The sequence below is a fragment of the Amblyomma mixtum genome, chromosome 2 (genome assembly GCF_055824585.1).
Source record: "Amblyomma mixtum isolate Tamu chromosome 2, ASM5582458v1, whole genome shotgun sequence".
Classification (NCBI taxonomy): Eukaryota; Metazoa; Arthropoda; class Arachnida; order Ixodida; family Ixodidae; genus Amblyomma; species Amblyomma mixtum.
In genome coordinates, this window is record NC_143013.1 from 299,045,746 (window position 1) to 299,063,644 (window position 17,899).

At 46.3% G+C, this 17,899-nt stretch overlaps 1 protein-coding gene across 12 annotated transcripts in view; it reads right to left on the reverse strand.

Annotated features, from left to right (window-relative positions):
- Eph (Eph receptor tyrosine kinase) overlaps positions 1 to 17,899 on the reverse strand; it is a 255,410-nt gene that overhangs the window by 13,520 nt on the left and 223,991 nt on the right. For 3 of the 12 annotated variants that reach the window (XM_089574613.1, XM_089574603.1, XM_089574605.1), the window contains exons 5-10: positions 10,354 to 10,509; positions 8,769 to 9,071; positions 6,259 to 6,555; positions 5,309 to 5,420; positions 3,143 to 3,219; positions 185 to 229 (exon numbers count right to left, since the gene is read on the reverse strand). In XM_089574613.1, the coding sequence (XP_089430739.1) occupies positions 185 to 229; positions 3,143 to 3,219; positions 5,309 to 5,420; positions 6,259 to 6,555; positions 8,769 to 9,071; positions 10,354 to 10,509 (990 nt within the window). The remainder of the gene's footprint in view (positions 1 to 184; positions 230 to 3,142; positions 3,220 to 5,308; positions 5,421 to 6,258; positions 6,556 to 8,768; positions 9,072 to 10,353; positions 10,510 to 17,899) is intronic. The other 9 variants (XM_089574614.1, XM_089574606.1, XM_089574609.1 and 6 more) reach the window with 7 other exon arrangements.

Here is a 17,899-nt window from a genome sequence, read left to right on the forward strand (position 1 = left end):
TACGTTTTTTCATCTTTGCTTAATTCATTCCTTGCAAACAAACAATACTCTTTGTTCCATTACAGGCACATTAACCAAACGCAGCTAATTCCAATTTATTATGTGCCCAGAAGCAAAAGAATCCAGACAGAAAACGCAATGGCATGCAAGCCAATGGGACTGTTAGCAGAAAGCTTATACTTACACCGAGCAGTCTGAACAATTGGAGGGTGTTCCAAAGCGGGGACTACTACAGAAGCAAGAAGGAAAGGCAAGCGTCAGTTCACCAGCACCCAGCAGCGGCCCACAGACCAGAGGAAAGCAAGCACCAGAAGATGAAAACAGGAGAGGAGTGAGCCAAAGCCATGTCATCCACAGTCCACTATTCTTAGCACTACAGACAGAGCTACTCCTCTTTGAAGTGATATCTTCTTGATCTGCAAAATGCTCATAAAAAGGACTCGACACTTTGATAAGATGAAATGTTTTTCAAGCTGTGTTTCCGTGAATACTAACAAAGTACAAATATGCGTAAATTGGTTGACAAGTTCTCATCTCAATATCAGAGACGTCATTTGTAGTATATTTTTCACAACGCACTTGACAGCGCTTTCAACAAACACTTTTCTTCCTGTGACACCTTTTTTTTTTGGCAATGAAGAGAAAGCTAGAGGGGTGGACTGACTGTAACTGTGTAACTTCACCATTAGTTCAGCTGCAGGACAGCCACCTGGCACATTGCGCGATTGCATCGTTCTGTTGATGGTGTAGCTAGCACTATCTCTCGAAGCTTTGAGTAGCCAGATGTACCCAAGAAATTAGTTGCAATCAAAAAAGTTTTTTTGCTGTGACTGTCTGCTGAAAATGTGCAGTTATGTTAGAAATACACCTTTAGTAATGAGTATTACTGGTGCCCCTTTTTAAAAGGAAACTTAACTGCAACCATGGGGACTGAATAAGGTGCATAAGAAGGGAGGGCACGTTTCGGCTCTGTAGCTTTTGGCAGCCTGTCAAAAAAAGTTGTTGAGGAGTATAGCTAGGTTCGAAATCACACATCACTACAAATTAGTTTTGCATCAAGGGGTGTCAGTAAATTAGACCAGCAATCTGCTTGCATCCCTTAGGCAACAACCCTTAGGCAACAACTATTTCATTGTTTCCTTCAATTTTGCACTGTTAAAAACTATGGATAGATGCCCATCCTTTAATGTTTGGAAGGAGTTGACCGATTTGAACCTAAATTTTCAAAGCACGAATAACTTGATTTACAGAGAATCACTGATGGGCAGATTACAAGTGCGACTGGTTGTGCTAAATATAACAACAGAGAAATCAGCTTTTAAAACTGCACGACCTGCACGTTTGAACTGGGCATGCTCCAGACACATCACCTGGTGTTTTCTTTGAAAACTTGTCTGTAAATGTGGCTCATGGATAATGAGCAGGAAATACAACTGGCTAAGGACATACAGTAAAAGCTCGTTAATTCGAACTTCACGGGACCGGGAAAAACGTTCGAATTATCCGATGTTCGAATTATCGAATGGCCGCGAAAAAACTGACAAGAACCATTTGCATTACGGTGTATGTAGGGTATTTACTCGCGTAACGAACCCACTCACATAATGAACCCACCCACCCCCCGATTTTTGCCTAAGAATCTGATAAAAAAAAAAGCGTCAGTCGTTAACGCTTTCCTCCGTTTGGCACCGTCACGGCCCACAACGCATTTCTTGGGGGCGCGCCAAGATGCTGCGCAGCGATAACATCACTTTTGACGTTAGCTCCAGCAAGGGGGGAAGCGAACTTTGGCAGAGTGCCAGCGGTTGTTCGGTTGTGCAAGCCTCGTTTTCAGCACCATCACGGCCCCCCCAACGCATTTCTTGGCGTCGCGCCAAGATGCTACGCAGCGATAACATCACTTTTGACGTTAGCCCCAGCAAGGGGGAAGCGAACTTTGGCAGAGTGCCAGCGCTTGTGCTGGCGTCTTGTTCGCGGCTGAGCGCGTGCTTCCGTTGGCGATCGACCGATGGGTGAAAGCATGGACGACACTCGGAAAGAAAAAAAAAGTTTTTCGCTCGTAATTTGTAGCGCCTGTCCGAAGTCATAGCCTTCATGGGAGTTGGCTGGGACCGCGCTGACAGTGCTTATCCGTATTTTCGAATTAACAGGGCTCGAATTAACGAGCATTTAGTTGCGAGTTCCGGAGGTTGCGCGGAAAAGAGGGTAGGCAGCCGCCAGCGCGGTCCCCTTCCTTCCGGTGCCGCCGGCCACCGCGCCAGTGATGGCGCCATTTAAGCTTTACCCACTCTTCCAAGGTTTTATCTAGTTCCATCTTCTGTCCCCGTTTAGGACATACGCAGCCTCTAACTATGCGGAGGAGGTGCTTTTTTTTTTTTGGCCACATGCTGTGTGCCAAGCCGCCCAGACGCGGTGGCGCGTAGTTCGAATTATCCGTAACGGAACCGACTCGCTTTCGAATTAACGGGCTTTTTTATACACAGATCTCTATGGAGCTTGGCCGGACCAAGTAGTGTAGTTCGAATTATCCGAAAATTCGAATTATCGAGTTTTGAATTAACGAGCTTTCACTGTAGTAGAATTTGCACTTCAGTGCACCAAATGCTTCTCAGAGCACAAATAAAATGCCGACCACACTTTGTAGTGAATAGCGTATTAAAAGATATTTGGCTACTTCCAAGGTCAATTACAAATCAACCTCATGTGATGATAAATTTTAAGTAAATATAATTTTTATTTCAGACAATTTTGAATGCATCTTTGATCCAAACTTCAAACCACTCACTGACTTTGCCTCTTGCTGACATGCAAGACCTAAAAAACACTGACTGCATCTGGCCACATGCCAGCCTGATATTACATGACCTTTCAAACAAATTTGAAGAAAGCATAAATTTTACCCTAAAGAAAATGTTGGGAGGTTAACAAGTACATCTGGCTCTGACATATAAACATGATGGTAGATACAAAGCACCTCTGCAAGCCTTAAGAAGTTCAAACTGTTCAGCCTGTGTGTCTAGCCATCACTGTGTTAGACAAAGCTGCCACACCGTGGCAAGTTACCAACCCTGCTCAGCTGCAGAAAGCATCATGCACAGGGACAGGAAAGAGATGAGAGATGAAACAAAATGGGCGTCCTTACATTTCTTACCTTCCCCGTTACGGTACTCCAGGGTGTCGCAGTCACTTGGCTGCTTCTTATTGCAGTCGTCAGAGCTTCTGGAAAATAAGCACGGAGTCAGCCAAGAGGCTACAAAGAGGTGGCAGCATGTCTCTCAGCATTCGTGCAGTAGAATTTCATCTCACTGGCCAACAATTTGCACGAACAAATCAATTTATGGAGAGCGTTCTATCATTATAATACAGACCTAGATACATCAACTTTCAATCACACAAGTAAAAGTTGGTGATAATGATGAAAGTACTGTATTTCATGCAGCACTGCAATGTTAACGATATTTACACATCTTACTCAATATTACTTTTCCAGTTCCAGGAATGTAGCGATGTGTCCTCGAAAACAAGGAATGCACTCATCAGTAGCACTTTTAAACTGGCGCTTCTTTTGTTCCAATCACATATTACTCAGGCAAGCTACTCAAGGTCGAGTGAAACTTCACTGTACTGTTCAAGGGGTTTAACGTCCGAAGATGACTCAGACTACGAGGGATGCCACAGTGGAGGGCTCCAGATAATTTCGATCACCCGTGGCCCTTTAACGTGCACGGATAACGCACATACAGATCTCCCCATTGAAATGCAACCGTTATGGCCGGGGTCAAACCCGTGTCTTTTGGGTCAGCAGCCAAGCACCATAACCTCTGAGTCCCCACAGAGGTGAGAGTGTTTTGTAAAAAAAAATTGATTTTTTAGATTTTGCAACCTGCTGATAGAGTATTTAGCTTTCAGAAAGTATATTGCACTAGGGCATTCGCAATATAAAAAAAAAAATTTTTTTCCTTTTCTGCTGTCACATCGAGTGGAAAAGTGGGAGTTTTCACAGGCTTTTTTATATTTTCTCCCCACTTTTTCCTGTAGAAAAAAAAAATCAATTTTTAGATTTTGCGACTTTCTGATGGAGCATTTCTTTAGTGTTCATATATTATACTTGGGTATGCATGACTTCAAAGATGTTTTTTTTTAATCCTTTTTCATCATGGTAGTGGGAATTTGGAGTTTTGGAAAAGGAGTTTTCAGAAACATTATACATCTTTCTTTTCTCAAAACAGAAATTGAGGAGGTTTATGTACCCCTTTCTCTGGAACTATAAGGTACACAGGAACAAAATTTTTCACAGGCTTCAATCAATGCATTTTACATGAGAACTAGAATCAATAGCCTAAGTCAATTAATATTTGCATAACAAAATGAATTACAAAACAAACACGTTCATGGGTGGCAATTTTATAGCCTTTAGGAAGATGAAAAAGTGAACATATCAATCAATTTTTTGCTCAAAGCACATAAACATTAGTCCCAGTTGTGTATAATTATTGTTTCTACTCCACATAAGATAATCAAAACCATACAAAATTTTAGTCTAGTTTTCAGCTTTAATACAAGCTGCATCCATTTAGGGGATTTCTAGCAAACTTCAGCCATAGCTTTTATTACAATTACTCTGCAGCCAATTTTTAAGAACCATTTCCGAAGCCACACTCCAATTCAACTCCACAATGCCTTAAACTATAAAAGCTACTCTGAACCTTTCAGGACACCTTTCAAAGCCACCTCAGAACTGCATGCAACTACATGAACTGGTTTCTGTAAAATGTGAAAGCACAGTAAGCACTGGAACTATATCCTTGCACCACGCCCTAGCAAGAAAAAACAAAATGTGGAAATTTCTCTGCACTGCATAAAGATATGCAGTACTCTTAGCACTCTCAATTAATAGTGAATTCTAATGCATGGTTACATACCACTGTCCATTTGATGTACACTAATGTAATTATTCAGATTAAGAAATTTGCGGGAGTACGGTGGCCGCAAGTGGCAAAGGACAGGGTTAATTGGAGAGACATGGGAGAGGCCTTTGCCCTGCAGTGGGCGTAGTCAGATTGATGATGAATGAATGATCAATGAATGCAATTATTAACATTTGTGCTTATTATATCTTTTACCCTGATGATAAAATGACGATTTTCTAGGGTCACCATGGCCCTACATTGCATACATACATTGCAATACAATAGCATACAATGGCATACATAGTATAAATCACAAAATACGAAAGTTGGGAACCAATCAAGATATGTCAGTGCGTGCATTATTAATAACAAGCTGACAGAATGATGTTAAACCACACCTTTTGATGTAGAGTATGATCATAACAATCACTATGACGACTAGAAGAATGACTGCCACAGTGGCACCGGCGATGATCCGCACCTGCACCTTGTCCTCATCACCCACGAGAGCTGCACAGCAAGTCACGAAGACAAATTGCAACAAAGCAGAGGGATGACAACCGACCTCTAGTGTCAAAAAAAAGTGATGGTAGAGCAAAAAAATGAAAAACACAAAACATTGTTGCACTTAACGCCCCCTTACAGGTTCTGCTGCTTAATTGCATCATTGACACAAGAAATTTGCCATTCTGTCTTTTCCTTCTCTTTTCAAATAACATACAGGCATCACAGAAACAGCTGAGACATGTTTGCTAAGAGCTTGTGCTTAGATATTGTCACGACCAGAGGAGCCGTGAAGGTAGGTGTCGGGAAGAACCCAAGACTGGGAGCCTTCTTTTAATTATAGAGACAGGTTCCAGGACACAGAACAGAACAGCGCGCCTTGAGAGCCCCCCTGAATAAAGCATGCAGGCTATTATACAAAGCAATTACCACAGTTATTGCCAGGGATTCGGCAGGTATCCTTGCAATATGAAGCTAGAGAGTTAAATGGGTGCCGTTTTGGCATCCCATGAAGCCCCAGCACACATCCCAGTGACAACTCCGGTGATACCCAGTATGCATTATTTGAACATAAGCTGTATAACATGGGTAACAAAAAACGACAAAAAACTGGGACCGAAATGAACTTACTGTCCTAACCCAAGGCAAGACAGCCAATATGACTGTCCTGTCCAAGCGGACAGTTACAGTTCTGTGACCGTCCTTTAATGCCCAAGTTCCACTTTCTTTTGGTTGTTTCTGAACCCTGCACTGAGATTGCTCATTGCCTTACTTAAGGACAGTCTTCTAGGAGACTAACTACTGCTGCAGGCAACAGCTAAAACAGCCAGAAGCATGGACTCACCTGGACTGTGAGTGTATTGGCCGGTGGTGAGGAAGACGGTGTCACTGTACTCTCCAAAGCCTCGCGTTGTTTTGACACGCACTTGGAAGCCATACTCTGTCCGTGACCGCAGGCCAGTGACCGCAAGCTGCAGCTTGTGCGACTGCAACACAGTCTCGTTCTTGGCCCACTTGCGCGGAAAGTAACGCACTTCGTAGCGGTCGATCTCTGGAAAGGGGTCCTGAGGAGCGTCCCATGCCAGCAACACTTCCGTGCTCTTGATGGCCTTTGCACGCACGTTGGAGATCACCGATTGCACTGCAAAATAAGAAGCCAGCAAAGTACAATTAGTGTGCAAGCCTACATAAACGACTGGGGCTTCCTAAACAACAAAGATGTAGTTGTCCACTTGTTTTACAGCATTACCCATTGAAGTGGACAAACAAAGTTACACAAGACATCCACGTATACACAAAGGACCACCACTTATTGAAGCCAGCACCAAAACACCTACGTAAAAATTCACTTAGAACTACCGTGGCAAGCACTTCAGTCATTTTCTATGTCTACATTTCGTACATACTGCATTCTCAAAGCTAACAGTGAAAGTCAAAACAAGACAGAGGGGCAACCAAATAAAGCACTGTAGAAGAAAACAGCACAATAAAAGAACGCGACAAGAGAGATAGAAGACAAACACAAATGAGCACTGACTAGAAGCTTAATGTATTTTTGCATGAGCACATTAAATACAAAACACTAATGGCATGTTAAGAGCAATTTTTTGGGGCGAATCTGACTTGAAGGGAAATGCAAGCCATAAAATCTGAGTAAAAACTGCACAGAAAACTTCCATCATGATATATAAGGTCTTGATTTGGCTGCACTTTCTGTGCCAGTTAAGGCTGTGCAGTGCCCTCGAACTCGATTTGTTAGCACAGCTACCACCATCTGCACTACGGCACTCAATATGTCAGTGCAGCTAGCACCATATGCACTTCTGCACTGGATATGATTTAGTGCTGCACGAGTTCTGCACTAGCCTCCCTGTAAGTTCTCCCCTCATGCAACCCAGCAAACCAAAAACCTCTCAGAGACATCTAGCTAGACGTCTCTGAGAGGTTTTTGGTTTGCTGGGAAGTATACAAGGTGCTTGGCACTCTTCACAGCAGATGGCTCTGTGGTCATGCTTGTCTTATTAAACGGCGCTGAAATGGCCACATTCCCGTGCTAGACAGCCATGGTGGCCACATGCAGCACGACAGAGCTTTTGTAAAAGAGACTGGTGGTGCTGTTTTTTTTTAATACGTGGATAATCGCACTGTTTGTGACGACTCGCTGCAACATATTTCATTTTGACTAAATGGCCTCCACATCAACATTCAGCATGTGGCAGCATATGCCGCACCTCTGCTTACAGTAGCAACTGGTCTTGCAATTGCCAGTCTGCCCACACATTACTCAGTTACTCAGTCCACATTTGTGCCTGCCAGTCAGCCTCTAAACGTACACCACCGCCACTGTACCCCGACAGTGAATGTGAGTTGTGGAGTTCAAATAAGCCAGAAGTCGAAGTTATCATGAAGTTCTTCTGCTGTAATCGGCAGACAACCGGAGATAATTTTTGGGTAGAATGGTGACACCCTGAACCATGTGCATGAACTGTTAAAGGTCTCATACACAGTGTGATTTCAAGAGCTAGGCTGTTCAAAGCCCATGTATTTCATTGTTACCTCTCCAAAAGTACCCAATGACTCATTGCCATAAAAAGAACAGAGTCATCACTGTCAGGATCGGTAAGTTTCACGGCAGCAGCCAAGAGGTGCACCACTTCAAACAAATGCACGGTGTTCAATACAGCTAGCACAATCGTTCGCACATGTCAAACCATGTGGCAAATACCAACACACAGTCGCAGCAGACAAACATTTCTGCACTTTTGCACTCAATTTGAGCACTGCACTGAGGGCGACAGTATCAGGCTACACTCGCACCACAAGAACTGGCACTGCACCGGCATGGCACTTTTGCAAACTAGTGCAGAAAGTGCAGCCAAATCGAGGAGACCAATAGTGCTTAACCGTACTGGTCATTAAAACTCATTTAGCAGCCCACAACCTTGTTGAAACTTGCATGGTTGCCTCAGAACGTGACAGCTATGATGGGTCCCAATGCCAAGCTGATTAATTCAGCAAGCTGCTTTATTTGGCCGCCCATCGATATATGCAACAGACTTAAATAATGCACTGCTAGAAGTGTGCGGTGGTGAAAGTGTCTGCTACACCTGACCTAGTTGTTGGCAGTGCCACAAGAGGGTACTAGTGTACCTCGTAATTGCGAAAATAGACACAGGAGTGGACTAGGTACAAGACAATGCAGGGAAGGATAAAAGAGCACAGGAAAAAAAGTTGTCAACATGGGAGCCATTTGGGTTAAAAATGTGCGCTGCATCACCACCGAAGCATGACAACAGAGCTAAAACACAAAGCAGACATACATAAGCACACATGGAGTACCTTGTTCACACATACCTGAGGCGTCAGTCTTGACCGTAATGTCAGCGTAATGGCCTTTGTCAAATCCAGAGACGCCATTCTCGGCGTACACTTGGAAGCGGTAGGGGGTGACTGGACGCAGCCCTGTGATGGTGACACTCGTCTCGTTGAAGTTTTGCCTCGCTGGTGAAAACACAACACTCGGACTGCAGGCCTCGCAAACGACGCGATAAGTTGTGTCTTCGCGGCCACCAAGGTTGGCTGGTGGCTGCCAAGTCAGGGTCACTGATGATTGGTCGACGCAGGTTGCAGTCAGGTTTTGAGGTGCCCGGGGAGGCTCTGCACAGAGGAGAAATTTATGCGTCATTAGAAGAATAACTCTGCTTTTGAAACAAAATACAAAACTGTGAACCCCATCCCTGCCAATACAATGGCACTGAGAGATACGAGTACTTAGCTAGGTCAGTCTAGTACGTCAGCAAAAGTTTATCGGCTTTGAAAACTTTTCTCCATGACCATAATAATTGCTAGACAAACTGTATACTCTTGATATGACAGAAAAGCTGTTGAAAAATTACTTTTTCAAGGACAGAGATTTTAGTGCAAGATTTTGTATGAAGTGCAGAGCCTCATGTAAACATAAAATTCAGCTTTGAATTGAAAGGAAGCAGTGGCTAGTGAGCAGCTTAGCAGGCAAGATTTAGTGCTGCATGATGTGATTATACAGTAACATTTATGTGTACAGTTTTCAGTAAAAGAAAAGATTGCCTTTGGGAGCAAACAAAGCATTTCATTTTAAAATCAACATTTCAGGCTAGCTGATGGCGAAACATACTAAAGATTGCAAAGCGTGGTAAGGCCAGGGCACATACTATGTCCATCTCTTTTGTCTTTCTCCCCCCATGCTATGTAACTCGTTAACGAAACTATGTCCCATACACAAACACAGTAACAGCTTATGTATAGGACTTAGTAATCAGCCACTAGAAGTTATGTTTCTTCATGTCTTGCACGACTTGGTCAAGCATTTGCAAATAATTTTTTAGAAGCAAAGCACAGGTTTCTCTTGTGGCAACACAAGCTAATAGCAGCTGTACTGCACACCACTTTAAGCTGCAGCAATGCTAGAACAAAGCTCAGTCCATTGAATGTCTCAAAAGTCTGTATTCTGAAATGCAGAATTATAAAATTTTGAAAGAACCCAGCAGTAATAAAGCTTATGCCCTCTTCATCGTCATCTTTTAACAGGAAGTCTGTATATTTATGTCCCTTGTTTACAACAGACTACAAAACTTTAATCAGAATGCTAATGCACTCTGTTTATCTGTATCAAACATGCTATTTTTTTTCTGGAATATTAAAACACAAAATAGCACCTGCCTCTGAGCAAGGTTACAATACTAGAACCAGATGAAACATGCAGCTGTTTTCTTTTTTTTCTTGTGATCACAGAGAATAAGCAGTAGGTTAGAACTACAGCCTCATCAGCGTTGGGCAAACAGTGTGAAAAGTCACACACCTTGCTTTCAATTTTTTTTGCGTCATTTTAGTTTCCTTCAGATGAAATGAAGAAGGGATAGAGAATAGTGTGTTACAGGGGCCACAGATGTGAAACACTCACGCGTGCAAGGCATAGTCTTGGGATCAGTAGGAGATCTAAAGTAGCGCTCTTTGCAGCGACATTCCGTCGAGCCCGGCTGTGGGGCGACGCTGAACGAAGGGCAGCGCAGGCAGGGACCGTCACCAGAGCTGGACTTGAACGTACCAGGCGGACACACTGAAGCAGCAGAGAGGGCCACAGCACAAGAAGCAGTTAGGCGGCGATGGCGAAAAGCGGTTGGTTAAAGTTTGCAAGCATACGGCAGCGCAAAACTGAATGACTTTATGCCAAGCTATTAAGGCAAGCTGAGCACCCCACACAGCAGATGCCAAAGAGTGAATGCAACACACACTGACTGACCACACAGAAACAAACACATAATGAATGATTTACAGAAGCTAACACAGCACACACACACACACAAGTACAAAAGTGCCACACAAGACAACAGAAGGTAAGTACCATACACTACCAGCTTTCATTGCCACATAGGAATGCTTCCTCAAAGGCTACCCTCATATAGACAAATTACATCTATCGGCATCTATAAACATCTATAGACATCTAAAATACAAACACAAAGACCAAGGATACAAAATCACAACAGTATAGTTGGCAGCTGTTCAGTCACAACAACGGGCAAAGTGGAAGCAATCTGACTTATAGCATTTTGTACCTATGTTCATGTCACCTATGAGCTTCCCTACCACAAGGACATACAACCATTTACATTACGCTGTTTTTACACAGAAGAATAACACAAGGTTGTATTATGAACAAAACCTCTGAATGTTTGTTTTTAGCTGCTACAATGGTTCTCACTGCAAAATCCCAAAAGCACTCTCTTTCACACAGGAAGGTGAATTCTGTGAGGTCTCATAAACCCTCATTATAGCCCAAATCCAAGTGGTCATTCAGCTTTATCATGTTCTAAGTTAAATCAAGAGATAATTCAGTTGCAAAAAATGTGTTAAAAAAAATTCCTTCAATTTTTAATCGGAAGCTATTATGTGAGGTTAGCACTTTCGTTACCACACCATGTAGGTTTAAATCTTCACTGCACAGCACAGAGTTATTTCTGGAGGCTCATTAAGATACCACATTCAAGCATAAGCACTAAACAGTTCTACAGATAATTTTGAATAAAATTATGATAAATAACTATTGTTAATTTGCATGGCTAAATTCAGGACTGTTTCTGTGTTTACACTCAGAGTACGTTTTGCATCTATCTTCCCCTTCAAATCTCACATAATCTTTAGTATCAATTAACAAAATGAAATAGCAGGTACTACTACTCTTTATTTTTTATTGCTTCTGTCCTCTGAAGGCAACAAAAAAAGAGCAATATATGGAAGGGAATCATGTTACCTCATGGAGACAAGGTCAAAAAAGCCCAGAGAAGGAACTTGGCCTACAGTATTGAACATGACACCCAAACTTTTCTCCCACAAGCAAACAAGCAAACGAGCTGCATAGAGCACAGCAACAAAAACATGGGTGGCAGGGCAGGCAGGGATCTTCTTTCAAAGCTCAGCGCCGACAAGCAAGGCGGAAAGAAAAGAAAAATGCCGAAAAACGGGAAGGAGGGAATTAAGGCTATCCTACACAGGAACAACACAGAGTCATGCGGACAGAAATGAGAGAAAAAATGACAAAAAGAAACAGACAAATAACGCCTCGCTCGAGAGATATCTCTCCGAAACAGCGCGGTGGCGGTAATGACCTCGCGGGTACGAAAGCGAGAGATGAGAGGAGCGCGATGCCAGCGAGAAATAAAAGCTCACGCGCGAAGGGGAAAAGAGGGCGGGGAAAATAAAGGGAGCGAGCTGGAGATAGCGGCAGCGCCTGCAACGAGGAAGTCAACGCGAACCGAGTGACGCGTGGGTGAGAAGGAGAGGTGATGAAACGAAAACAAAAACACGCTTCCTGGATATACGGAGTAAGGAACAGCACCGGAGACGAGTGCGCCTGCGTGCTTATATTTCTTCTGCCGCTTCTTAAGCGAACGTCTAAAGGAGCTCTCAGGGGAGATGGGGACGGACGCGAAGCAGACGAGCAAAAGCTCGGAAAGCAGAGACCGTTTAGCGAAGGGAAAAATACGATGGTAGGGAAGAAGGAAATTGGGGAAGGAAGAAGCAGCAGACGGCAGGCTCTGCCTTCCCGGAGTCACCGAACGGAAAGCAAGGGCATCACCGCGCCTTATCGACTGCTTCTGTTTACCGACGGCTAACACAGAAGCACGGCGGCGAAGCCGACGCGACGGGCGGGAGCGGAGCAACAGTTATCACGCGCGCTCCCTCGATCCGACGCTTCTTATACGCCGAGGCACAGATATGCGCTTTGCGGTCGCCTTATCTCCGGGCGCGCGGTAAAAACACAAAACGTGCGCTTTCATCTAGTGATCACGCCTTATCTTCGCACAACCCTTTTCTCTTCCAGCACCGGGGAAATTCGAGTGTGGAGTAGAGGGGAGAGCAGACCGCGCAAACAGAACGAAGTTACCCCGGCTCCGTCGAAATCTCCGCGATCCTTCATGCGCGCACTTTCCTTCTGTTTACAAGTACGCCGGCTGCTTTTCTGCTGGACCATTTGAAGAAACAGCTGATTCCGCTTCGATAAGAGAAGATGTGTACGTTCTGTCCAAACCTATCAGCGACCGTATCTGCCTTTCAGTGCGAAAGCCCTATTCCGATGGGTCAACTCCGAGCAAGATCTTGCGATGTTTATGCCATCACTGCCGACTGTGCCGCCATACCACAACATCGTTTACACTCCTAGCGCCCCCGCAATTGGCCGACACTCCCGCCCACACCGCGTCGCCGGTGCGCTCTGCCGTCCCCGCTCCCGACGTGCGAGAGCCATCGGCGTCGGAATCACGCGAGCAACCGCGCGCCGTCGATGGGCGCGCTGCTCGTGCGGTGTCTTTTCATGCGGTTACCTTTGAGGCGGTGTTCATGCAATTCTACTTTTGCATGTTTATAGAGTTCAAGCAAAAATTCTCTGCCATTTTTTATTTTTCTTGAGGAGTTCTTTCATCGGCTACGACCTTTTTGATCGCGGGCCATTTCCTCCGAAAAAGAGCGCGCAATTCTACAATGCAGTAGAACGCCCATCCTGCTCCACGCAACGGAGAAATAAAAGTAAACGAGGTAGAAAGGTACGAAGATGTACTCAGGAAAAAAAAATGGTGTTTTGTCAGTTTGGTTTCTACTGTTCTGCAAAAAAAAAAAAAAAATAAACGTGAACCTGGGAGCACTTTTAACAGAAGAAGGTCACTGAGCTAGCATGCATGTACTTTTTAGTGGCCTCAGCACGTGGTAGTTCGACCAATGAAGTCATATACGACGCAAAGTGCGTCAATTCCGAAGAAGAGAAATGAAAACGGGTATATAACAAAAACAGAAACTTGTCAGACAAAGCTATAAATTCAGACTTAAAGGGCCACTGACCAGGGTCCGGACATTTTTGAAAAACAAGCCCACTGCATAGATGAGGCATCGAAGATAACCTCTGCAAAATACTAGAGCCATGCGCGCCCCGAAAAGCTGCGAAAATTCAAATCAAAGCCCGTTCGTTCTTTCCTTCCTTCAAAAACGGGCCCCGCCCACTACTCTGCACCCCGCTGACGTCAAGGGTGGCTACTTTCGCTAAAGGCACTCCATTGGTGCATCGTTCTGACTGACGGGAGAAGGTTGGGCGTAGCCTTGGCGTCGCGTCGTCTGCACAAGGCTTTCCGCAGCGCCTTCTGTTCTGGCTCATGCCTCCAAACCCGCATGAAGGAAAAAAAAAAAACTGCGGAGGGAGCGTGCGGCGACAGCCTTGAACCCTTGCCATAAAAAGTAAAAAATAGTAAAACTGAGGGAGTTGGTCCGCCCCCCCCCCCTCCCCCCCCCCGCCGTGATCACGTCACGAGAAGCTCTGCGTGCGCGCTCCCTTCTCAGTTTCTTTTCTTCTATGCGAGCCCCCCAAAACAAGGTTTTAATTAGTAGTGCAGCAGAGCCTTTCCCTCGCTCGTCCACTTGAGCGCTCCGCATAGACACCGCTTATCCTCCATGCATCTTGCGTACGCCCTGACTCCAATGAACGACATGGGCTTCGGAGCGGAGAAAAGACACAAACACACAGAACACAAACACACATGAAGAAAAGCAAACGGGCGGTTGCCGGGTCCGCACTTCGCCGTGTGTTTCGAACAGAAACGACTTCCGCCCATCCGCTCGTGAAACGGTGGGGAGGCCTAAAAAAAAAATGAAAAGGTGGCTCGCTAACTGGGAATGACAAACAGATGTATGAAAGGGTGCGCTCGCTAACAAGTCTAGGTGGTCGAGCCGATCGCGCCTCTCGATCGTTCAGTGTGCGGAGAAAATGCGACGACGCTGTTTCAGCCCCAGCAGCAAAAACCAAGAAAAGAATTCTATTGAAGGCGGGGCCGGCCATGACGTAGCCCCGTGACGCACTCCACAGACACCACGCCTCCGGCTTACGTCGGAGAAGGAAGGGGTGATTTTGCCTTGCCGAGCCTACTCGACGAGGAGCGGGAGAGAAGAATTTCGAGGAGGGAATGGAAGGAGAGGAGGCTCGCTGAAAGAGAGGTAGAGAGTGTCTGCTGAGCTGGGGTGGTCCGTGGCCCTTTAAAGGGCCGCGGACCACCCCAGCTCAGCAGACACTCTCTACCTCTCTTTCAGCGAGCCTCCTCTCCTTCCATTCCCTCCTCGAAATTCTTCTCTCCCGCTCCTCGTCGAGTAGGCTCGGCAAGGCAAAATCACCCCTTCCTTCTCCGACGTAAGCCGGAGGCGTGGTGTCTGTGGAGTGCGTCACGGGGCTACGTCATATGGCCCCGCCTTCAATAGAATTCTTTTCTTGGTTTTTGCTGCTGGGGCTGAAACAGCGTCGTCGCATTTTCTCCGCACACTGAACGATCGAGAGGCGCGATCGGCTCGACCACCTAGACTTGTTAGCGAGCGCACCCTTTCATACATCTGTTTGTCATTCCCAGTTAGCGAGCCACCTTTTCATTTTTTTTTTTAGGCCCCCCCACCGTTTCACGAGCGGATGGGCGGAAGTCGTTTCTGGTTTGGTTTATGGGGTTTAACGTCCCAAAGCGACTGAGGCTATGAGAGACGCCGTAGTGAAGGGCTCCGGAAATTTGGACCACCTGGGGTTCTTTAACGTGCACTGACATCGCACAGTACACGGGCCTCTAGAATTTCTCCTCCAAAGAAATTCCAGCCGCCGCGGCCGGGATCGAACCCGCATCTTTCGGGTCAGCAGCCGAGCACCATAGCCACTGAGCCACCGCGGCGGCGGAAGTCGTTTCTGTTCGAAACACACGGCGAAGTGCGGACCCGGCAACCGCCCGTTTGCTTTTCTTCATGTGTGTTTGTGTTCTGTGTGTTTGTGTCTTTTCTCCGCTCCGAAGCCCATGTCGTTCATTGGAGTCAGGGCGTACGCAAGATGCATGGAGGATAAGCGGTGTCTATGCGGAGCGCTCAAGTGGACGAGCGAGGGAAAGGCTCTGCTGCACTACTAATTAAAACCTTGTTTGGGGGGCTCGCATAGAAGAAAAACTGAGAAGGGAGCGCGCACGCAGAGCTTCTCGTGACGTGATCACGGCGGGGGGGGAGGGGGGGGGGGCGAACCAACTCCCTCAGTTTTACTATTTTTTACTTTTTATGGCAAGGGTTCAAGGCTGTCGCCGCACGCTCCCTCCGCAGTTTTTTTTTTTTCCTTCATGCGGGTTTGGAGGCATGAGCCAGAACAGAAGGCGCTGCGGAAAGCCTTGTGCAGACGACGCGACGCCAAGGCTACGCCCAACCTTCTCCCGTCAGTCAGAACGATGCACCAATGGAGTGCCTTTAGCGAAAGTAGCCACCCTTGACGTCAGCGGGGTGCAGAGTAGTGGGCGGGGCCCGTTTTTGAAGGAAGGAAAGAACGAACGGGGTTTGATTTGAATTTTCGCAGCTTTTCGGGGCGCGCATGGCTCTAGTATTTTGCAGAGGTTATCTTCGATGCCTCATCTATGCAGTGGGCTTGTTTTTCAAAAATGTCCGGACCCTGGTCAGTGGCCCTTTAAGTGATATATAGGGAGCTACGTGAAGGTAAGCGCAACTAGAACGCGCTGTGACGCTAGCGCAATAACGAGCCCCCACCTTACTCCCTCACATACACACACAAATATAGCTGCAAAACCAAGATAAAACCGTTCAACGAGACCCCCAGCTTTGGCCACTGTCGGACGACGAAAGCCAAATCTAAAACAGAAGCAACACCAAAACGCCCGAAAACATCAACATCATACGCGCTAAACCACGAAGCCAAACAGGCAGCGGCCGCATATAGAAACGGCAAGCACATAGACGGGAAAACATGTGCCGCCGTGCTTTTCGTCCAGACAAGAGAACCAGCGGCCCCGCACCGACCGCCGTCGTGGCAACGTCGGAGCCGTAGTCTAAAGCAAATGGCCCGAGTAAACGGCGGCTCGCATGGTGAAATAAAAAACGTAAAAAAAAAGATAAGAGGAAACGACAGGGGAGAGGACCTTGCGTCTGTTGTTATCGCGTGCTCCCGCGCTCCCGAAATTCGTGCCCGCAGTTTTGTTCGCGCAAGACATCCCCGCTTCTGCATCGCCGTTAGGCGATTCACTCGCCCTTCAGTCGCGAAATCGCTTGCAACGAGCAACAGCCCACTAGGACTCGGTTCTTTCCCGCCGCCGTGAAATCGCGAGAGCGGCGTCGTAATTCATCCCCCGTAACTGCCCCACGCCACAGTGACGCCTCCGGCCGTTAAGGAGAAGAGGAGATAAACAGAGAATCGCGCAGAGGCGCAGGCCGTTTCAAAAGCCGCGGGACATGAAAGCGCTCACCGGTTTAAATATTATGCGGGGCTGTGCAGTTGCGCTTGGGTTTAACAATAACGGTTACCATAAAAACGGATGACGAATAGAGAGAGAGAGAGAGAGAAAACGCATCGCAAAAGAAGCCACCTGCCTACTCCCTTCCCAGGAACATATACGAAACGTCCCGTCATCTAGACAAAACAGTAAGGGCAAAACTAAACAGTAGTTTGAGCTTTCAGCACAATATTTGAGAGCCTGCTCAACGTAAATGTAGAACGGACGATGTTGTTCCTGCTCAGAACGTTCACCCTTTCGCGATCGCGACGAGCACATACAGCGCTTTGCATAAAAAGGAAAAATAGCTCCTTTGAAAACACACCGGCGAGGCAGCGCAGAAATAATCCTTTCGGAACCAGTCGACGCCCACGCACCAGGCTGCCCGTGTATTATTAAGATCGACGTCAGCGGGTCTCGTTTGGAGCCAGCCAGCACACCTGTTTCTACTGTGCATAGCTGCGAGCAACTTCAGCGTGATTACTTTCGGGCCTGCCGCCATGGACCGGACGCACAGAGAGGACCCAGGTGAAAGCTGACTTCAATTACGGAGTTTGCCCGGTTGGAGTACAGGACCAAAACCAGACCCCCTTCACAAAGTGCCTGCACGTGTAGAACGCCGCCGCCGCCTCGGGGAGACGAACGTTATCTTCCCCATTTGCCGTGACCGTGCCA